This window comes from Trichosurus vulpecula, chromosome 3 (genome assembly GCF_011100635.1).
Source record: "Trichosurus vulpecula isolate mTriVul1 chromosome 3, mTriVul1.pri, whole genome shotgun sequence".
Taxonomy (NCBI): Eukaryota; Metazoa; Chordata; class Mammalia; order Diprotodontia; family Phalangeridae; genus Trichosurus; species Trichosurus vulpecula.
Genome location: NC_050575.1, coordinates 316,021,575 through 316,044,960, shown reverse-complemented (window position 1 = coordinate 316,044,960; position 23,386 = coordinate 316,021,575). Strand labels below are relative to the sequence as shown.

Genomic DNA, 23,386 nt, shown 5'->3' with positions numbered 1-23,386 from the left:
CATCCTTTCATGGCGGTGGCATGCTAATCTACCACCTCCAAGATTCTGTATTGGTAAACCCTTGGTGCCAGACACACAATTAGATTTCAAGTTGTTGTATGCCTTGATAAATATTTGGTTAATTGATTGATTGAAATGGACATGGGCCATCTGATTTGTCTTCTTGGCTTCTTATTGGGATTGTGATGCAATTCTAGAGAGGTGGAAGATTTATTCTCTAGAACTATTAAAAAGGCAGTGAGACTATCTTGAACTGAATAAAGAGCCCTGAGCTGTGAGTTAAGAGTCAAGTCCTGGTCTCTATTTCTGATTCTGATGGTAATATGCTGTTTGACTTTAGGTAGTTTACTTCGTAGGATAACAGGCTGAAAGGGACTTTACATATCACGTAGTCCAACTCCCTTGTTTTATAAATGAGGAACCTGAGTTCAAAAGAAGTTAAGTGACTTATCCAAGATCACACAGCTCATAAATAAAATTTGAGCTAATGAATTCAACATCATAGATCTTTCCACTAAGGGCAATTGCCACAAAGTCTTCGATCTATAGCACCAATTCTAGCACAAGAACACTGAGCTGGGCAAGGGGCAGGGGGCCAACTTATCTAACCATTTCCTATTTCAGTGGAAAGAGCAGTGGATTTATGTCAAAAGACCTATGGTTGGAATTCTGCTTCTGCTACACAAGAGTTGGATGATCACAGGGAAATCATTTCCTTTCTCTGGGCCCCCTCTATTAAATGAAGGTGTCAAACTGTATCAGTCAACCAATAAATATTTATTAAGAGCCTGCAAACTCTGGGGATACAAAAAGAGGCAAAAGACTGTCCCTGCCCTCAAGGAGGTTTCAATCTAATGAAAGAGTTTACAATCCAATTCATTACTAATCTCCATGATTTCTAAGGTTGCTTGCAGTTCTCAATCCTGTGAACTCAACCTAATGAGCTGAAGGATTTTCCCCTGTTCTCACACATAACCCTTGCCTCCAACACAAGGCTAGAGCTTCTACCCATACCTTTCAGTCAAAAGGATAAGCCTCACATACTCTGTGGACAAGGAGATGGACCCTACCCAAGCGCACCATCTGCTTTCCTAGGCAAACTGGTGACACTGTCCTGCATACCTAGCAAAGACAGAGAATTTAAGCTGTCTGCTTCACAGAAACAAAAACATTGAGAGGGCTAGAAAAGATCTTAATAACTATCTAATCCTACACCCTCATTTTTCAGATTAGGAAAGTAATGGCCAGAGAGATTGAGCAGCTTGACCAAGATCATAAAGTTATTTAGTGGAACAGCCAGGACTAAAACCCAGGTGCCTGGGAACTGAATCCAGTGGTCTAAGGCTTTGTTGCCAGAATATTTCTCATGTATAGATCTTGTCACATCACTCCTCTGTTTAAAAATCTCCAGTGGCTCCCTATTACTTACTGAATCAAGTTCAAACGCCTTAACCCCAAGAAGAAAATAAGTTCCTTGAGGGTAGAGACTATTTCATTTTTGTCTTTGTATTCCAAGCACCTAGAACAGTACCTACCTCCTAGTAAGCACTTTCTAAATTCTTCTTGATTGGTTGATTGACTTGACCTTCCATAATCATCCCAATATGTTGTCATATTACTATCTGCTATATACTATAACTTAATCAAATTGGTCTATTCCTACCTCTTCACTACACTTATATTTGACTACCTCCATTCTTTTCTTTTACCTGTTCTATGTCTACAATGTACTCCCTCTCCTTCATCACTTGTTGAATTATTACCTGTCCTTTACAATCCAAGTGAAATATAACTTCCTTCAGGAGTCTTCCCTGGGCCTGCACCCTTTTCTCCAAGTCAGAAACAACCTTCTTCCAATGGAATTCATGTATACTGTGCTTTGATTTTCTTTAATGTCTCAGTTTCCCTATTCATAAAATAAAGGTGTTGAACTAAATGATTTTTGTGTTTCTGTCTAGTTTTGAATTTTATCAACTTATCATTTACTACATCTTTTAGATAACTTTTTTTTCTCCTGCTAAACTTTTAGTCTAGACCTAGACCTAGACCTTAGACCCGCTCTTGCAAAAAGCAATGTTTCTTGGTCCTCTAAAGAGCCCACTGATCACCAGCAGGGTGCCACATTACAATTCTCTGTTTTATCTAAACCTTAAATCCAGGAGTGTGCTAGGTAAATATTTAACAACCAGCTCTTTGGAAGGAGAATGCATGAGTGACACTCTTTTAAATTTAATCTGCATTATTACCACTTTCTCCACCCCTTCCTTAAGTCTAGAGCAAATAAACATAATAAACCAAGCCCTAATTTGTTTCTACCTCCAAAGTGTAAATACTCATGCGAAAATTTAACAATCGGCTCTCCTGAACCAGTCTGAGTTGGTTCCAGCACACCCCTGTTCACATCTCCCCCAGCAACTAGCACAGTGTTCAGTACCCAGTAGGCACTTAATAAATGTTTGAGGAAGGGAGAAATGGAGAGAGGAAAGGAATGAGAGAGAGAGAGATAATCCTAGCTTATTCCAGTAAGGTTCATTTTGGGAGCACACATCTGAAGTGTGCCTTATGGCTGACTAAGGAAGGCTTAAATTCCCTAACCTGGTACTCAGGGTCCTCCGGGGTCTGGCATCACCCTATAGTTCCACTCTTTTCTCATCTTACTCAGCATCTTACTCAGTAACTCCTTCTCCTAATCTAAATACAGATGAGCATACAGGAAAGGCTGGACTCACCGTTCAAAAGAGGGTCGCTCCCCAGCATCAAAGGCATCCTTCATCTTCTTCACCAAGTTGTCCTGACCAGGCAGTCGGAAGATACCTTCCTCATTCAGGCCATGTTCTCTGATGAACTCCATACACTTCTCTACCAGGATGGGCACTGAGTAATGCCCAAATTTTTGTTCATATGCCACAGTCTCATCCAGTCGCTGACCAAATACCACTGAAGAGAGAAAAGACAAAAATGAGATCTGCCCACCAATTCCAAAACCTGTTAATCCTGGTTTCCTCTCAATGAACTGGTCAACTTGCTTTGTCAATTTCACCTTCTCCTTCCCAAATGCCAACATAGACTCTAAAGCTGGAAGGAACCTTAACAATGATTTAAATCAGTATCTCTATTTTATAGATGGGGAAAGTGGGACCCAAAGAGGGAGGAAACCTGCTGAAGATCACAAAGGTCAATCAATAAAATCAATAAATATCTATTAAGTGCCTGCTATGTGCCAGGCAATGTGCAAATCTTGGCACCTACACAGGAAGCAAGCTGCAGAACAAGATATAATTTTAACACAGAGATAACAAGAACATTTATATTGTACTTTCAGGTTTACAAAGCACTTTACAAATGTAATCTCATTCTATATTCATAATAGTCCTAGGAGGTAGGTACTATCTATTACTGTCCACATTTCACGGATGAGGAAATAGAGACAGAGAGGTTAAGTGACTTGTCCAGGGTAACAGGAGCTAGTAAGTGTCTGCAGCTGTCTTTCCCAACTCCAGGTCCAGCCATCTGGCCACTTAAAAATCTGCCACAATCTCCAGGACTCGGTGCCATTTTCAACCAGCCTAATCATAATCTCTTTAATTCAAATTATGCTGAGCGAGCCTCTGAATTCACAGGGAATGTAGGGACCAGTGAATGCAGAGACTTTAAGGTAGGTAGTAAAGGTATTATTAGCCCTAAAATGAGGCTCACAGAGGTTGGAAGATGTACCCAAGGACAGACAGGTGATTAAGCAGCATAGCTAAGATTTGAGCTCAAGTCTCCTGACTCAAAACCCAGCATCTCTTCCACAAAAGGCAGCTGACCTCCCTAAGTTCCTCCAGTTGGTTTCCAGATATGTGCTCAGAGGGGACCCAGTGAATATATGGGTTAGGGTAAAGCCATCCCCAAAGTCGGGGAAAAGCTCAGAACGCATTCTTTCCTGACAGGGAAGACATTTATCTCATCTTCACACATTAAAAAATATATTTTTTCCCTTCTTCCAGGATTAGAATTTGTTCCACTTTCTGTACTTACTGACTCAGTGGTTTGGAATTCCTAGATCTTGTCTATAAAGTTGTTATCCCAAAACAAAACAAAATAAAAATCCTGGGACAGCAGAGACCCAAGCCTATGACCTAGCCCTCCACTCTATCCCACTCCAGGCACAATGTTCTTCTCATATTGACTGACCACATTCTTCTTTTAATCCAAATGACCCTGGGTGAGCTTTACAATTCTAAGGGAATGCAGGCACCAGTGGATGGAGTGATTTCAAGGAAAGTAACAGAACAGGATCGTCAATGAGGGCAGTGCCCTCACCTCACTCTCTTTGCCAACCACCAGGGGGCAGCCTGGTAGAGAAGCAAGAGGGATGAACTTGGAGATTTCACATCCACCTCTGACTTAGGAGCTAGGAACCTACAGCAAACACTTCGTCTCTCAGAGCCACCGTTTCCTCATCTGCAAAAAGCTGGTCATACTCTTTGTGCTACTTGTGCCTCAAGGTTGTAGTGAGGCTAGTGCTTCATAGGTGCTATAGGATGTGAGTGGTTACATCAGTGCTATTCCTAAGTGAAACTTTCAAGTCGGTGACCCAAGCCCCCTCCTTCCATCTCCCATGGCATAGACCTCATCTTTTCTTCTTTTAAGTGTCCAGTGCCAGCAGCCATTCACACTCCTCATTAAAATCTGTCCTCAGGAAAGGATCTTGCCAATACATTCATGCTAAGATATTAATGAAGGGCTGGACCATGTATTTATTTTGCTTATGCATGTAAATACGTGCATATATTTATATTATATACACTTGCATATACACATTGTCTCCTCTTATTAAATATAAGCTCTTTAGGGGAAATAAATGTTTGATTTTTGTCTTTATATCTCCAAGGCCAAGAATAGTGTCTGGCATACAGGAAGAGCTTTGTTGATTGATTGTCCTAGGTATAAACCCTGTTTGCCTCGGTTCCCCATCTGTAAAATGAGCTGAAGAAGGAAATGGCAAACCACTCCAGAATCTTGGCCAAGAAACTGCAAATGTGTCTACACAAAAAGCCAGACATGATTAAAATAACTGAGCAACAAAAAGGGAGTCAGTGAAGTATGAGGTCCTCTGCTAAGAAAACAGGGGATGAGATGGTGTGGGAGGCGTGAGGAGAGAGGAAAAGGTTTAGAACAGCCACTGTGGGGAATGTGATAGGTAATCAGTTAGAGAAGAAGAGGCCAGCCTTGCTTCAGTGAGGGCCTCTTTGAGATGAGCTCCAAACTACATGTTAGTGTGACTTCCTATACCCCTGTTCAGGAGCGTGTGAGCACGAGTGGAGAAGCCAATGGTGAGAGTAATCAGGTTTTAGGACTTGTGCATGCAAGGCCACAGAAACCAGACCCAGAGATGCTTTGGAGTGATCAAAGGAAAGAAAGCCAGCTTCTCCTACCCACCCATCTTCTCCCAGCTGCAGTCTAAATCATTCTACCCTCTCCCAAAATAGCTCCCTAAAAGAAAGGTAAGCATTGCTTCACCAAGAACAGAACATGTCACACTAACCTCATTCTTTCTTTTTTGAGAGGATCACAAGCCAGTAGATCAAAGGAATGCTGTGGATATGGGGTTGTTTGGATTTTGTTTTGTTTTGCAAAGTATTTGATAAAGACCCTCATTGCTATTCTGGTAGAAAAGATGGAGAAATACTGACAAGGCATTAATGCAATTATGTGTTTTCAGAGCTTGTTAAGTGGACAGACCCTCCTCTATACCATATCTCAAAACCCCTTGCCAGCAAAACCCTTCTCCCCTCTTTCATTCCAGTCTCTGATGAAAACGTGGTTATTCTTACCAAGGTCACCAGTTCTACCTGTATCTCTTGATCTTCTCCAGTCTCCTCCTGTAGATTGCCCCTATAAGTGTACCCTCTAACTCTTTAATTGTCTGTCTCTATCCACTATGTCCTTCTCAACTGCCTACAAACGTAGCCAGATTTCCCACATTCTTGGGGAAAAAAAGATCACTTTGCCTCACAAATTATTGTTCAATCTCTCCTCCTTTTCTACAGCAAAACTCCTGGACTAGAGCCTATTTCTTGTTTCCTCTGCTTCTTCTCTCATTCACATTCTAACCCCTCTGCAGGCTGGTTTCTGAGCTCATCACTCAACTGAAACTGCTGTCTCCAGAGTTACCAATGATCCTTTCATTGCCAAATCCAATGGTCTTTTCTCAGGTCTCATTCTTCCTGACCTCTGTGCAGCAATTGTCACTGATGGCCACCCTGATTCCTGACTTCCCTACTCAATAAAATTCAATAAACTCTGGTACTTTCCTATCACCTCCAGGAACAAGTACAAAATGCTCTGGCATTCAAAGACCTTCGTAACCTAAACTTCTCCTACCTTTCCAGTCTCCTTACATCTTACTCCCAAACATGGACTCTTCTATCCAGTCTTCTACCTGCCCAATGAACAAGACACGCCATCTCTTGGTCCCAGGCATTTCCTCTGGCTGTTTTCCATGCCTGGAATGCTCTCCCTCCTTAACTCTGACAACTGATCTCCTGGCTTCCTTTAAATCCCAACTAAAGTCTCACTTTCTACAGAAAGCCTTCCCCAACCCCTCTTAATTCCAGTTACTTCCCTTTTTAATTATTTCCTTCTAATCTTTCATATTACTCACTTTGTATATATTTGTTTGATGTTGTCTCCTCTATTACATTGTAAACTCCTTGAGGGTAGGGATTCTTTTGCCTCTTTTGCATCTCCAATGCTTAGCATAGTGTCTGCAACTTGATAAATATTAATTGATTGATTTTCATGGCACTGATCTCTCTTGGTTCTCCTTCTACCTGGCTGACCACTCCTCAGTAGCCAATGATGCGTCATCTTCTAGATCCCGACTTTTAACTGTGGCTATACCCCAAGGCTTTATCCTGGGCCCTCTTCTCTCCTGTAACAAAGGTTGTATACTTTGTTGTGTCATGAACTCCCTTGGCATTTTGGTGAAGCCTATGAATTCTTTCTCAGAATTATGTTCTTGAATGCATAAAACGTAAAACCTATCTCCCAGGTATCAGTATTTATTATCCCCTCCCATTACAATTATACTTTTATGTGTTCATGTGATCTCTCTCCGCCATTGGAATATAAGTTCCTTGAGGTCAATAATATTTTGCTTTTGTCTTAATGCCACAGAGATTAGCTGTGTTGTTCAGTTGTTCAGTCTCATCCAATTCTTCGTGACCCTGTAGACCACAGCAAGTCTATACTGTCTACGGGGTTTTCTTGGGCAAGAAACCAGAGTGGCTTGCCATTTCCTTCTCCAGCAGATTAAGAGGTTAAGTGACCTCCCAGAGTCACCCAGCTAGTAAGTATTTGAGGTCAGATTTGAACTTAGGTCTTCCTGACTCCAGGCCCAGCACCCTATCCACTGCCTCTCATGCAGTGTCTATTATGTGATAAATGTATATTCAATGTTTACTTAATTGATTGCTCTCCTCATCTGTAAGGCAAGCTTAGAAGAGGTATTCTCTAAGGAGGACAGAACTGAAGACTTTCTCTAAGCTATAGAGAATGCTTTCAACTTACTCAAAGAAGGGTTTCTGAAGATATATGTGTTTTCTCCCTTGATCACACCTTTGCTGAGGCTTCCCTCAGAATATGTACACACAGCCTGTACCATACTACCATCACCTTGCTAGTCAAGTTCCAAGAAGTTCAGGTGGCCCCCAGTGATCAGGATTAGTAACCAGTTTTGGCAACAGTAACTCAGAAAGAATCTTCCACCAAGGCCTTGACTTGGAGGCTGGGCTCAAATCCTGACTGCAGCAATTGTGAATTGGGTGATCTTGGGTAAACCCCTAATGTCCCTGGGCCTCAGTTTCCCTAACTCTAAAATAAAGATAACAGTGTCTTCACTTTCTACCTCCCGAGGAGGTTGCAACAAAAGTGCTTTGACAAACTTCAAATCTTTTAGCAAGGGAGTAAGTCTTTTACGTAGCTCATGTCAGAGCAAATACCAGGGAGATATGCTCCAACTGTGTCTTGGATCCATATTCTGTACCCTCAGCTATATTGTATGCTTCCCAAAAGTGTGTGGACCTGGCTTCTTCTTCCTCCAAATCTCCATAATGCCCTGTTGATGGACAGGACTCATCAAATGCCTTCCACGGCTCTAAGTGGCCAGTTACCTCCAGATGGCGCTCCCGTGACTCTTCGTATAGATTTCACCCACTCCTCCATCTCTGACTGTGAGCTGGCCATGAGGACATAGGAGTCCTGTCCCGTCCGATTCTGGTCCCATGAGGCTGTAGGAAGAAAAAATAATCCATGAGGGGTTAGAACCAGCAAAGGAAAAGAAAATTGAGTAGGCACTTAATAAGCATTTATTAATTGATTATGGATCAAGGGCTTGTGACATTAGGATCCAGAGAAATTACACCCACATTCATTTTGGGTTCACCCAAGCAAAGCCAAATAATAATAATCACTCTTACATACATAGCACTTTGAGGTTTACAAAATGCTTTTCTCACAAAAGCCATGATCTTATTGATATCTATAGGGCTGAAAAAGGAAGTGACAAGTCAACCCCTTCCCTCTCCACCCTCATCCAGATACCTTGCACATAGCAAATGCTTAATAAAGCTCTGTTAAATTGCATTTGTTGAGTGAAACTCTCTGTCTCTGTCTCTGTCTGTGTGTCTGTCTATCTGTCCTGTCTCTGTCTCTCCTCTCTCACTCTCTCTGTCTCTCTTTCTGTTTCTCTCTGTCTGTCTCTATCTCTCTGTCTGTGTGTGTGTCTGTCTCTCTGTCTCTGTCTCTGTCTCTCTCTGTGTGTCTTTTTTCTGCCTCTCCCCCACCCCTGCATATAGCCCCAACCATGCACCTGTAAACCCTTAATCTGAATTGATTTAACATTGTCTGCTACTAATCTCTACAGTTATCCCTTCCACATCAGCAGGGTTAGGAATGGGTGCCCCCTTGATCTGGAAAATCCATGTAAAAAATTTTTGGCCCTCCCTTCATACCAGAGAAGAAATCTGAATTTTTTTCCTTTTCTTTTACAGGGTTTACAGTATTAAAAGATAAAATATGTTGATAATATACAATACCATACATATATTTTATGCATTTCTGAGTTTCTAAACTCTTTCTGTGTTGTCTGCTAACCTTTGTGTGTTGTCTTCAGCTTCGGCAAAATTCCCAAAAAATTTCCATTTAATTTCTTATTCCAACCCACAATATGTGAAACCACAATGGGGAAAATCATGATGTGTAAGGAATAACTGTATTTTGATGCTTGAGAGGAGCACAATGCTGAGCTATTACTGGGGTATTATCCACCCCTTAGGTAAGGACCCAAACAAAAACAAAACAAAACCTCAATGTGTAAACATTAAAGCACAATGGACAAGAGAGGGTTTCCTTCCTCCTTCACTCTAGTCTCATCATACTCCAGCCTCTACCCTCCCCCTTACCTGCTGCATTGCCAACTTTTGTACTGGGCCCCTTCATTGGTGACTTCTGACTCCAGGACCACCATTTTAGGAGGGACCCCAACCATGTATTACTTCACTTTCACTTCAGCTCTGGCCCCAGCCACCTCCTTCTCCTAGCCTGCTGGATTAGCCAGAGTGGGTACCCTTCCTCCCCCACCCCTACTTTCCAGCATTCTTATATGTGCCATTTCCCTCCACTTGAATATAAGCTCTCTGAAGGCAGAGACTGTCTTGTTTACTTGTGTTTGTATTCCTAGTTCTTAGTATAGAGTTTGACACATAATAAGTACGTGACAAATGTCTTTTTTTTTCTTTCCTTCCTTCCTTCTTTCCATCTTTTTCCTCCTTTTCTTTCTTCTTCCTTTTCTACTTCCTCCTTCCTTCTTTTTTCTTCCCTCCAGCCTTCCTCCTTTTCTCCTTCTTTCCCTCTCTCCCTTCCTTCTATCCTTCCTTCCTTTTTTCCTTTCTTCCCTCTCTTCCTCCTTCCTTCCTTCTTTTCTTCCACCTCCCTTTTTCTTCTTTCCATCCTCCTTTCTATCCTCCTTTCTTCCTATAGTTCTTCTTCCCTCTTTTTACTTCTTCCTTCCTTTCTATTTCTTTCATTCTTCTCTCCCACCTTTTCTCCTTCTCTCCCTCCCTTTCTTCCTTTTTTCTTCCATCCTTTCTTCTATTTCTTCTTCCTCCTTCCTTCCTATCTTTCTTCTTCCTTCCCTTACTTCCTTCCTCCATCTCCCTTCCTTTCTTCTTTCTTCCTTCCTTCCTCCCCCCTTCCTTCCTTCTATGCTTCCCTCCTTCTTTTCTTTCTTCTTTTTTCCCTCTTTTTCCTCCTTCTTTTCTTTCATCTTCCTTCCTTTTCTTCTTCCTTCCTTTCTCCTTTTCCCTGCCTTTTCTTTCTTTCCTTTCTTCCTTCATTCAATTCTTCCTTTCTTCCTATAGTCCTTTTTCCCTCTCCTTCTTCCTTTGCTTTTTCTTCCTTCCTTCCTCTCTTCTACCTTTCTCCCTCTCTCCCTCCCTTTCTTTCTTCTTTTCTTCTTTCATCCTTTCTTTCTTCTTCCCTTTCTTCTTGTCTTCTTACATTCTTTCTTTTCTTCACTTTCTTCTTCCTCCTTTTTTCCTTCCTCTCTTCTTCCTCCCTCCTTCCTCCTCTCTTTCTTCCTTTCTCCCTTACTCCTTTTCTCCCCTCCTCTTTCTTTTTTCTTTCCTTCTTTCTATTCTTCCCTCCTCCCTTTCCTCCTCCTTCCCTCTTTTTTCTTCTTCCTCCCTTCGTTTCTTCTTCCTTCCTTCCTCTCACTTCTCTCTCTTTTCTCTCATTCTTTCTTCCTGTCTTTCTTTCCATATTTTCGTCCTTCCATTCTTTCTTCCTCTTTCCCCATATCTTTCCTTTTACCTTCCTTTCTTTTCCTTTCTTCTTCTTTTCTTCTCTCTCTCTTCCTCCCACCCTCTCTTTTTCTCTCTTTCTTCCATTTCCCTATCTTTCTGTCTGCCTTTCTTTCCTTCCTTCCTTCTTGTAGTGGAGGTAAAAAAAGCATGTTTTGGTGGGAAAACCACTAGATTTGGAATCAAGAAACCTGCATTTAAGTCCTACCCCTGCCTCTTCTGGGCTACATGAAACTCTGTGAGTCACCCTTTTACTTCGCTGAATCTCAGTTTCCTAAACTCTACAATGGGGCACCACTTGCTTTGTTTACCTGTAGGGTTTTTTTTGTAAGACTCAAATAAGATAATATATAGAAAGTGCTTTCTTTTTGCTTATTTGTTTTTGTTTTGCTTTCAGAGGCAATCAGGGTTAAGTGACTTGTCTGAGGCTGAATTTGAATTCAGGTCCTCCTGACTCAAGGGCCAGTGCTCTAGCCATAGAAAGTGCTTTCTAAACCATAAAACTTTATAGAAATGTGAGTTATTATTATTAAAAAGTACTCTTCGATACAATGATCAGTTAAATTATAGTGAAATGAGTGATGGGGCTACTGACAGGCTCAGGGAAGGTCCTGCTGATGCTCAGCTGCTCACCTGGAATGACTTCAAAGACAAATTTCCCAGCTTCTTCTGGATTTGTGGCAATCTCTTTGATGGTGCTTCCTGGTAGATACATGGAGCCCTGTAAGCATAAACAATGGCATTTTTTGAAAAAAGTCCTCATCAGAATGCTTTCATCAGCACGATGGATGGAAAGAGCACTGAATTTGGAGTCAGAGGACCTGGATTCAAATCTGGCTTAAGCAAGTCACCTCATTTCTGGATCTGAGATTCTACACTCATAAAATAAGAGGGTCAAACTAGTTGAGCAGGACAGTCTAAATCCTATGGCCTCTAGCCTGGAAATTATGTCATCTAGTCATATGCCTGCTTGAAAGGTCAACCCAAGAGCCAGAGTCCTACATGGATCTAGCAGTAGGGCAAAACACGTTTATTAAGGCCCTACTACATTCCAGACACTGTGCTAGGTACTTAGAATACAAATATAAAAGGAAGAAAGCCATCCCCTCAATCAATCCAACATTATCAAGCACTTACTATGTGCCAGGCACTGCATTAGGTGCTAGAAATACAAATACAACAGCAAGAGAGTAATTTCCCTCAAGAAGTTTGCATTCTACAGAGGGGATGAAATATATTCTCAGATAATGAAAATAGAATGCAAACAAAATAAATACAAAACTGATCTTAGGGAAGAGGGAATTAACAACTTGGAGAATCTGGGAAGGTCTTATAAAGGAGGTGGCACTTAAGCTGAGCTTTGAAAAGAACTAGGAATTCTAAGAGACAGAGATGAAAAAGGAGAGACTCCTAGGCTTGACAAATAGCTCATGCAAAAGCCTGGAGGTGAGAAAAGGAGAATCATCTATGGGAGTCAATGAGTAAAATAGTTTGGACACAACATAATACGTGAAGAATATAATGAGTGAGTATATAAATGGAAAATAGGCTGAAATGTATACTAACCCTAGAAAAGTAGATTGGAGGCAGACTGTGAAGGGTTTTAAATGCTGAAGAAGCTTAGATTTGATCCTAGAGGCAACAGGGAACCAGGGGAGTTTATTTTAAAAGGAGGTAACATGGTCAGACCTATACTTTAGCAATATCATGCTAGCAGCTGTCGGAGGATGGAAAAGAGAGAAGCTGGAAGCTGGAAGAACAGAGTCCATTAAGGAAGCTCTTGCAAAGATCTAAGTGAGAAGTGATGGGGCCTTAGTAGGAGGGTTGAAGGATGAGCAGCGATGGGAACAAATGTAAGAGATGTTGTGGAGATAAAAAACTGACAAGAGTTGATAATAGATTTTAAATGTGAAGTGAAAGAAATTGAAGAATCAGGAATGATTCAAAGATGGTGAACCTAGATGACTGGAAAATGTCGATGCCTTCAAAGGACACAAAGAGGTTAGGAGGGAAAGTGGGTTTAGGGAGAAAGATAATGATTTTTGTTTATATACTGAGTTTGTTGATATACTGAGTTTGAGATGCCCATGGGACCTCCAGGAAGACTAGCAGGTAATTGGAAATGAAGGACTAGAGCTTAGGGAACTGATACCTGCTGGATATGCAGAATTTGAAGTTATCTACATAATGGATCCCAAGAGGGCTGATAAGATCACTGAAAGTATAGAGAGAAAAGAGAAAAGGGGCCAATATAGAAGTCTCCACAATTAGAGGTGCAACATGGCTGATTATCTAGCAAAAGAGACTGAAAAAATCAATCCAATAGGTTTGGGGTAGGAGAGATGGGGCGGGGGGAGAGGGAGAGAGCGAGAGCGAGAGAGAGCATGAATGTTCTTTTCATGGACTTAACAGAGCAGTGTCATGAAAACCCAGGCACAAGTTAATATGGAAAGTTCAGTGTGGGGATAAGGTAATTATCACTCAAAAGTTCAGAGACCAATAAGGAGGAGAGCTAAGAAAAGGCTATCAGATCAAGCAATAAAGATGTTATTGGTGACCTTGGAGAAAGCAGTTTCAGTCTAGTGGTTCCAACAAAAGCTAGATTACAAGGGGTTGAAAAGTGAGTGGCAGGTAAGAAAGTAAGAACACCTCACTATCAACTGTTCTGTTGTTTGGGTGTTTGGTTTTTTCCCTCCTGAGAATTTGTCTGCTAAAGTGGGGAGAGACATAAAAAGATAGATTGAGAGAATGTTTGGCTCATATGAAGACTTTTCAGCAATGGGGGAGATGCAGCCAGGAATGAACCAGTGGATAAGGTGAGGTTACAAACTTGGGAACTTGAAGAGATGAGAGAGTATATCTATGTGTGCTCACTGCTTTGGGGCTCTCTCCATAGCCCAGAACTCCTTAAAGGACAAACATACACGTAGAGGCTGCATGTCTTTAGGAGCTAAAGGCTATGAACTTAATCCAAAATAATTCAATGTCAGTTTTCCTACTAATAGACAAAAATCTCTATCCCTGGTGTTACCGTAAAACCATTATTAGGACTATAAGTGTTTTGCTCAATTAGCTTTTTTCATAGAGGTTACAAAACAATCCTTTCATAATATCAAATATTAATTACTATTTATTATTAAGTTTTAATATTAAATAAGGATGAGCAGATGAAGAAACATATCTTTAATCACTGATTAAGCTTATTTTACAAACACTGTTATGGAAAAGAACCTAAATGTCAGAGCTGAGGATCATGGGATCTTCAGCTAGAAAAGACCTTAGAAATCATAGGATCATAGCTTGAGAGTCAGAAGGGAACTCAACCTCCTCATTTTGTAGGTGAGAAAGCCAAGACCCAGAGGGGTTGTGTGATTTTCCTAAGGAAAGGAAGGTTGTGGGTAGCAGAGAGCAAATTCAAACCCAAGTTTTTCAATTCCAAATAGAATTATCCTGCATGATGCTTCCTTGTCTGCTGTTATCTATACCACAAAAGAACAATTTGCAGCTTTACTAATTAGACTCCTAATTGTGCTTCTTTACTAAAGTTTTAAATGTGGGGAAAGGGTTTGCCTGAAATAACATTTTCTACCTTCGTTAAAGTAAGTCATCCATACCAGCAGATAAATGGTATGTTGCAAAGTCTGTTTCAGCTTCAAATGTTCTGCATTTCCCATCAGGGATATAGGCTAAATAAGTGGCATCATTACAACAGAGGGTTTTACTTAAACCAACAAACAATTGGGTTGCTCAAAATATTAAAAGAGCCAGAGGAAGCCCTTCAATGTGTATAAACCCCTAAGAAAATGTATGGAAAGACATGGATAAAGGCCAAATAAGATGAGGAAGCATGTATAGGTTGCAATTTGTATCCGTGTAGAGAGTACCCGCACAGGTAACATCACAGATCCATCAAAGAAACAAAGAATTCATCGTCACACCAGAAACAGTAACTAATTCCTGATTCATTAATACTCTTATTTTTCTTTCCTAATGGCCATTAGTGTCTGGTAGGAGCAAAGAGCAATAAAATGATACCTGAAAACTTTTAGATGTTAGGAAAGTAACTCTAAGCAATGTAACTAATGAACCGTTTAACTATTGACAAGCCAGTTCATCTCTTTGAGCATCAGTCTTCTAGCTCAAAGAATCCTGGACTTGGAATCACATGAGCTGGAGCTAGATTCTGCGCTTGGCCAATACTAGCTACATAGCCTTGGGTAAATCATTTAATATCTCTGAGCATCCATTTTCTTATCATAACAAACACACCATATCTTACGTACCCGCCACGTACAAGGCACCATGCTAGGTTCTGAGATTACAAAGACAAAAATGAAACCATCTCTGCCCCCGGGGAGCTAATGCTCTACTGGAGAATACAAGATGGACACACACACACACACACGCACACGCACACACGCACACATATAGTATAATGAAATTTGAAGAGAGAGGAATATGGATCACGAAAGCATCCTGTAGAAGGTGGCCCTTAGAAGAAGCTAAGGGTTCTAAGACATAGAAGTGAGGAGATAATGCATTCTAAGCATGGTGGGTTGCCCTGAGATGAGAGATATAATGCCAATTTGGGTAGGGGGGCGGGGGGATGAGTAATCCAGTCTGGATGAAACAAAGAGTAGGTAAAGGAAGGTAATATGAAATGTCTAGAAAAGTTGGTTGGAACCTCGTGGTAAAGGGCTTATATACCAGGTGACATTATTTATATTCTATCCTACAAGCAATAAGGAGGAACAGGAAATTTTTGAGCAGTGGATTTGGGGACAGAAGGAAAGCTTGGCATAGCCTGGCCTGCTCTACAGATTTTAAAAGAGCAGATTTCAAAAGAGCAGATTTCAAATAGATAAGGAGAAGAATAGGTGGGATCCTATGGGCCAAAACTCCACAGGAGAAGTCAGCCCAGGGAAGACGAAAAATTCTCAATAATAAAATTATGAAGATACAAAGAAAAACAGGTATAATGAGGAGGGAAAGGTGGAATTGTTAAAAGATATTTGTGAGGCTACATAGCGAACTTAATAACCAACTTGAGATTTTTAAATGATATGTATAGCAGATGAAAGCAAGAACAGGTAACAGGATCAACACAAAAGCACAGCATAATCCTTTAATATGTGTCCAAAGTACTCATCAGCCTTGCCATTTGCCCTGCTCTTGAACCCTAAGGAACCCCAGATCTTCCCATCATCCCTGCTCCTAAGCCCTCTGATGTATGCTGTCTCCTCCAACTAACATGAGGGAGTTCCCTGAGGTGAAGGACTCTCTCACTTTTCTCTTCTCCCCAGCACTTAGCACACATAGTAAGAAATTAATAAATGCTTTTTTTTCCAATCATTCACTTCTGGCAAAATTCTAAAATGTATTATTAAAATGGCAGCGAGCATCTAGAAAAGAAAGCAGTGATCACCAACACACCAACACTCCATCAAGAGCCAATCACCGCAGGCTAACCTTGATTCTTTTGTTGACTGGGGTACTGGACTGGGTGCTCAGAGTTCTAGATAAAGTTACCAGTTGTTGTAGCTCAGTCATTTCAGTTGTGTCCAACTCTCTGTGACCCCATTTGAGGTTTTCTTAGCAAAGATACTGGAGCGGTTTGCCATTTCCTTCTCCATCTCATTTTACAGATGAGGAACTAAGGCAAACAGGGTTAAGGGACTTACCCAGGGTCATATATCTAGGAAATGAACTTAGGAAGATGAGTCTTCCTGATTCTAAGGCCAGTACTCCATCCACTGCACCATCTAGCTGCCTCAGATAAAGTTACCTAGAAATTAGCAAAAGCACTTGACCAAATCGTTCACACTGCTCTCGTGGGAAAGATAAAGAGGTACGGGCTAGAAGATAGTCCAGTTAGATTTAGAATAAAGACGTATAGAGGGCTTCATGCTTTGCAAAGCAATACACGTGTATATATATATGCATACATAAACCTGTGTATAAGTTATCTCATCTGATCCTCAGAACCCTGGGAGGTAGGTGCTATGATTATCTCCATTTAAAAGATTAGGAAACTGAAACAGAGAGACACTAAAATGCTCATGCAGGATGACACAGATGATAAAAATAGGAAGGAAGATCCGAAGGCCAGTCTTCCTAACTCCAAACCAAACATTATCTTCCTCTTGGCAATGATTGAATGATTGAACCCAAAGAACCATTGATGTCCACTTGGGAGGTCTCTGGTAAAGTACTTCAAGGATCTGTACTTGCCTGTTTCCTATTGAGCATTTTTACAAACGACTTGGATAAAGTCATAGATGGCATTCTTATCAAAACCTTGAGGCAGCCAGATGTACAGTGGACCTGAGGTCAGGAAGACTTGAGTTCAAGTCTTTTGCATTGTTATTGTTGTTCAGCCATTTCAGTCATGTCCAACTCTTCTTGACCCCGTTTGGAGTTTTCTTGGCAAAGATACTGGAGTGGTTTGCCATTTTCTTCTCCAGCTTATTTTACAGATGAGGAAACTGAGGCAAACAGGGTAAAGTGACTTGCCCAGGGTGAAAAAGCTAGTGAGTGTTCAGGGCCAGATTTGAATTCATGAAGATGGTCTTCCTGACTCTGGGCCCTGCACTCTATCCACTATGCTTCCTACCCCAAAGAGTTCAAGTTGAGCCTCAAACATTTATGGGCTGTGTGACCCTGGGCAAGTCACCTAACCTCTGTCTACCTCAGTTTCTTCCACTGTAAAATAGGAATATTAATAGCACCTGCCTCCCAGTGTTGTTGTAAGGATAAAATGAGATAATATTTATAAAATGCTTAGCATAGTGCCTGCCATAGTTGGTGCTAAATAAACGCTAGCCATTATTATAATCATCATCATTATTATCATTATTATTAACTCACAGGAGCATTGCGAAGATCAAATAAAATAATAGTTATAAGACACTTAGCACAGTGCCAGGTACATTTATGAATTATAATAGTAAATATGTAATATTATTATCAATGTTATTAACTGCCGTGGTTATTGTGAAGATCAAATGAAATACTAAATGTGAAGTTCCTTGCAACTCTTAAAGCACTATGTAAATGCTAGCCAGCATTAATATTACCAAATTTGCATTGGACAAACCTGCAAAAATGGGAAGGATCATTGACATATTAAAGGGTAGATTCAAGATGCAGAAAGATCCAGACACTGGACCAAGGCCTAATAAGATGACATTTAATAGAGTTATAAAGTTATATAGTTGGATTCAAATAATCTGCTTCCCAGGTACAAGATGGAGGATACAGAAAGATCTGGAAAAGATCTGGGGGTTTTAGTGGACCACAAACTCAATATGAGTCAACAGTAGAGCAGACACTGTGTAATCCTAAACTGCCTTAAGAGGAGGAATGAGGCCCACTTTACTCTGCCCCTATCAGAACCTGTCTGGAGCATCCTCTTTAGGACTGGGCACCATATTTTAGAAAGGCCATGCATAAACTGGGGAGCATCCAGCAAGCAACCAGAATTGTGAAGGGCCTCGAATCTGTGCCATATGGAGAGAACTTGAACAAAGTTGAGATGGTTAGCCCAGAGAAGAGAAAATGTGGAGGGCATGTTTTGGCTGTGGCCAAGTATTTGAAGGGGTCCAAAAAGCAAGAGGGAATAGGCCCATTCTGCTTGACTACAGGGGGCAAAACCAATAACAACAGATGGATGTAAGACAAAAACTTGCATACAAGGACAGTTAGCCGAAAGTAGATTGGTCAGCCTTCAGAAAAGGAGGGTTCCCCCTCTCTAGAGGTCTTCCAGCAAAGGCTGAATGAGGGCTGACCTTCAAATGATATCATGTATGTAAAGCACTGAGGCAGCTAGGTAGCACTGTGGATAGAATGCTGGGCCTAGAATCACGAAGACCTGAGTCCAAATCCAGCCCCAGACACTTATTAGCTGTGTGACCTTGGGCAAGTCATTTGACCTTCTTTGCCTCAGTTTCCTTATCCATAAGATGAGCTGGAGAAGAAATGACAAACCACTCCGATATCTTTGCCAAGAAAACCCCAAATGGGGTCATGAAGAGTCAGACAAACTGAAATGACTGAACAACAAACGTAAAGTACTTTGCAAATCTCTAAGTGTTCTACCAATGTCAGCTGCTATTATTATTTGGGTACTTTAAACAGGGGATTTGGAAGCAGCTATGGGTTGGGCTGGATGGCACCTGAGACACCTTCAGATCCTGGGATTTCAAATGAGATGATCCGATTTGTACCTTAGGAAGATTAGAATGAGCATAACATTTACCCGACCTGTTTTACACACTTTTCTTCAAGAGAAAGACAATTTATGTAAAGAATTGTGTAATCTTCAATCTATTGTCTATAAAACAGAGATTTTGAATGATATCAGCTCTAAGGCCCCTTTCAGTTCTAAATGCTTGATTCTATAAATCTGTGATCTGTCAGTATCATCATCAGGTATCTTCCTATGATCTACCTGAAGGCAAAGGCAAAGATTTTGATTTAACTAATTAATTGAACATTTATAAAGCACTTACTATGAGACTTTTACCCTATGTTTCTAATAACAGAGAGACCAGCTGCTGAGCAGCATGAGTTAATTCCCCAGGGTTCACAGAGATCCAAGAGCAGAACCCAAGAGTCATGATGTATGAACTATCGATCCATTTCCTTCATTTCTCCCCCACTCCCTCTCTTTATTCTTTTTCATAGGATCACGGAATCTCAGTATTGGAAGGGACTTGAAGAGTCGTCTGTCAGGTCCAGCATGTACCCACACAGGAAAGCTCCTCTACAATATTCCCTAGTCTTTTCTTTTCTCTTTGAAAAAGTCAATTCAGACAGAACACAGGAGGATTTTTCACTTGGGAGATCTCATGCTGCTCCAACCTGTGCATCAGTTTGGCTGACTCCTGACTTCTGTGATCCCTGTTCCCATTATGGGGTGCTAAGACAGATGGCATAGACTAGCCAGAAGGACAACAGGGTGGTCTAGGGGGCTGCTTATGTGACACTCTCCTAGGAACTATGGATAACCAACCTTGTACAAAACTACCTCCTCCACTGCATCCCAATGTGCCTGAAATTCTGGCTGGAGGTTTGTGCATTAAGGCCCAATTCAAGAACATCCCATTAAAAACGCAAGCACCCTACGAAGGATAATACCCTAAAATGTTTTTGGTTAATGGTTCAAACAAATGAGAACCTTGAACATAATCCCACAGCACCATAAAAGCTTTTCAAATTAATTGACTAATTAATTCATGATTAGAGTGTTTCCTTTCCCACCTGGAACATTTGCTTACAAGTCTGTTTCTGGTCCTCTGCTTAAATCATCCTCATGGCTCCTTGTCATCACTTGTAAGGAAATCCCCTGAATGGGAAAAGGATCAGCACTAAACTCTTCCACTTGGACCCATTTCCACCAGGGCTTTCTTACCCTCTGGTGGACTCAGCAGAGACTGCCGTCCCTATTCCAATCTGGGGAATGGTCTTATACCCTTTCTTAGACATCATCCAGCTTCTTCACAGAGAAAGGGAAGAACCGTTGATAAAATAATGATAATGATTACCATTTCTATTCGCTCCTTAGGATATACAAAGCACAACAACTCTGGGCGGGGGGGGGGGGGGGGCAGCGGCGGGGGGGGGGGGGGGGGGGGGGGGAGTAAGGATATATTTGGCCCACTGGAGAGGTACAGAAACTGAGGCCTAGAAAGGGGCAGCAAATCAAATTCCATTCTCCTGACTCCACGCCCAACACTTTCTTCCATCATATACCCTCAAAACACCAGGTTAAATCATGCAAGTGGGGAAGGCCGGGCCAGGATCTACACTCTGCCCTTTTGCAACTCATTACTGAGTCCTGAGCTTCTCCTGCCCTTCCCCCATGCTGGTGCAACTCCAAATGTCATTTTTTTTTTAACTAGGCAACTTCAAAATGGCCTGGGCATGTGGGTGAACAGACTCACTTTCAGTTCCTTTATCTGGATTTGAATAGAACTATCCTCTTTCTAAAATTATTTTTTCTTTCTTCCTCTCTCTCTTCCTTCCCAGGCTTTTCATAGGCTCCAGTTAGTTGCCAATTCTGGTTGTCCTATCTAGTTCTCTCTTCCCCTACCTGTGGATTCACCTTGACCATTAGCCAGCTTCTTAACAAAGCACTATCTAATTAATGGAAGTCACATTTGGGGGTCTAATAAACCCTAGGAGAAGTGAAGTGAGTGCTAAGAGGCATGGAGAAATTGTGGGTGTAGGCAAAGATCCAGGATCCAAACCCACATCTAATCTCCTACTACCCACGTCCACCAGCTAACAATGTGGGGGCTGTAGAATGAACACTAGGCTTGGAGACATGAAGACATGTTCTGCTACTTACTGTCTTTGTGACCTTAGGCCTTCCCCTCTGTGGGCCTCAGTTTCCTTCTCTGTAAGATAAGGGGATTAAACTGGATCTGGCATGCTCAACCCCTTCTATGTTAGAGATCCCATTAGGAGTCTGGTAAAGCTTATGGATCCTTTCTCAGAAGGCTTTTTTAAAGGCACAAAATAAAATATATAGTACTACAAAGGAAACCAATTCTATTGAAATAACTGTATTTTTAGAGGTTCACTGTCCCCAGGTTAAGAATGCATGGATTAAATTATCTCTAAGGTCTCATCCAACTCAAAATCCTAAAATCCTGTCTTCTCTTCAGCCATCACATTAAGCCTCATCACTACTAAAAGGACTCAAAGCTGTGGTTAGAAGCTCCCAAACTTTCATCCTGGTATTTCTTCTTGCTTCTAAGTGGCACAGAGGACAGAGTGTTGGGGCTAGCGTAAGGAAGACCCGAGTTCAAATCTGGCTTCATACACTTCATACAGCTGTTTGACCCTGGACAAGTAACTTACCCTCTATCTTAATCAACGAACATTTATTAAGTAACTACCATATGCCAGGCACTGTGCTAAATACTAGAAAATGAGAACAGCAGCCTCTACCTCATAAGGTCATCGGGAGGATTAAATGAAATAAAATACATAAAGTATTTTAACACAGTGCCTGGCACATAGTAGGTTCTTAATAAATGCTTCCCTTCCCTTCATGACTTAAGTCATTTTGCCTTCTTTGCACTTCAGTTTACAAGTCTGGAAAATGGGGAGGGGAGATTAATTACTTCCAGGATTTTTAGTCTGAGTGTAAGAGCCTCTAAAGCAGACACCTCTAAAGGAGGTCTCCATGTAAGCTTCCACCCGCCTCCTTGATGGGTCACATCCCCCAGGATCCTACCTGAGGCTTGACGTCCTCTTCATCCTTGTAGTAATACAACTGCTGGCCTTTTAACACAAAGTATCTCTGCTGCCAGTTCTTCACGATAGACCGCTGCTTCTTCAGCCAACCTGTCTTCAGGGGCCGCTCCAGGGCGTTGGGGGATGATGGCTGATGGAAGAAGGCCATCTGCTCTCCAGTCATCACACTCCTTGACCGAGCTAGAGATAGCAACAGAGAGGCAGTCTGACTGAAGGACATAAAGCACTGAGACTCAGGGTGCCCAGCCAGAAGGGCAGGAGGGAAGACAGACAGAAGAGCAGGGAAGAAGGAGGGTTAGGCTGTCAGGCTGGGGCTCCCGGGGACCCTGATCTGTATCAGGCCAAAGGCCCCATGATACCAGGGGCTAATTGGGTTTGGGGTTGGGGGAAGGGGAGGGCAGTCCGTAGGCACAAAGTTAAAGAAGTAGTTGAGCCAAGGCTAAAATTTAAAAACAAAAATAAGACCTCAGGTCCTAGAGTACAATCAGCCCGGTTACCGATCACAGCCGCTTGGTCTGCAGAACGCAAAGCTGGCTGGAGGCTTTTGAAAAGGAAGTGGCCACAACATTTGACAAAAGATGCTTCCTTTTTCCTGCGTGGGAGTGAATATCTGACAAGAGAAAGAAACTACAACTTTGCTGGGAGGGCTAAGGGTGAGCCCCACGCAGCAGCTGGGGAGGCAGCTGGAAGCAGCCCTGGCATCGGTCCACAGAGGAACAAGGGGGTTGCATTTTCTCTAACCTTGCCATCACCCCAGAACCCTTCCCCAGCATGAGAACCCATTCAGCAATGCTTGGCTACTGCCCAGAAAATCAAAGTAAGGAAACCATGTAACTCCTGAAATGTCCTAGAAAAGTGGATGCAGTCCAGGGCTGCTTTGCTGTTTGGGGGAGGGGCACCCGTGTTAATACCTCCCCTCTCCAAGCTGTACAATAGACTACTGATGGGTCTGCCCACACTATTGTCACCTCCTCCCAAGTCTGTGTTTCACACCCCTGGGGTAATGATCTTTCTCATGCATAGATCTAATCACATCCCTCCTCTGATCAATAATCTTCAATGGTTCCCTAGTGCCCTCCCAAGAAAAGTTTCTACACTTCTGCCAAGTATTCAAGGACCATCTCAATCTATTATCTGCCCTTACCTTTTCGGCCTTGGGTTTTTTTTTTCCTTTTTAATTTTGTTTTTATTTATTTATTTTGCAAGGGATTCAGGTTAAGTGACTTGCCCAGGGTCACACAGCTAGTAAGTGTCAACTCTCTGAGGCTGAACTT

The 23,386-nt window shown here is 41.8% G+C and overlaps 1 protein-coding gene across 2 annotated transcripts in view; it reads right to left on the bottom strand.

The window, feature by feature from the left end:
* Nucleotides 1-23,386, bottom strand: part of ARHGAP25 (Rho GTPase activating protein 25) — a 97,477-nt gene that overhangs the window by 20,151 nt on the left and 53,940 nt on the right. The window contains exons 1-5 of one of the 2 annotated variants that reach the window (XM_036753056.1): nucleotides 22,578-22,641; nucleotides 22,093-22,292; nucleotides 11,481-11,568; nucleotides 8,160-8,276; nucleotides 2,730-2,937 (exon numbers count right to left, since the gene is read on the bottom strand). In XM_036753056.1, the coding sequence (XP_036608951.1) occupies nucleotides 2,730-2,937; nucleotides 8,160-8,276; nucleotides 11,481-11,568; nucleotides 22,093-22,275 (596 nt within the window). In that variant the 5' untranslated portion in view covers nucleotides 22,276-22,292; nucleotides 22,578-22,641. Of the gene's footprint in view, nucleotides 1-2,729; nucleotides 2,938-8,159; nucleotides 8,277-11,480; nucleotides 11,569-22,092; nucleotides 22,293-22,577; nucleotides 22,642-23,386 lie in introns of those variants that run through there. The other variant, XM_036753055.1, reaches the window with a different exon arrangement.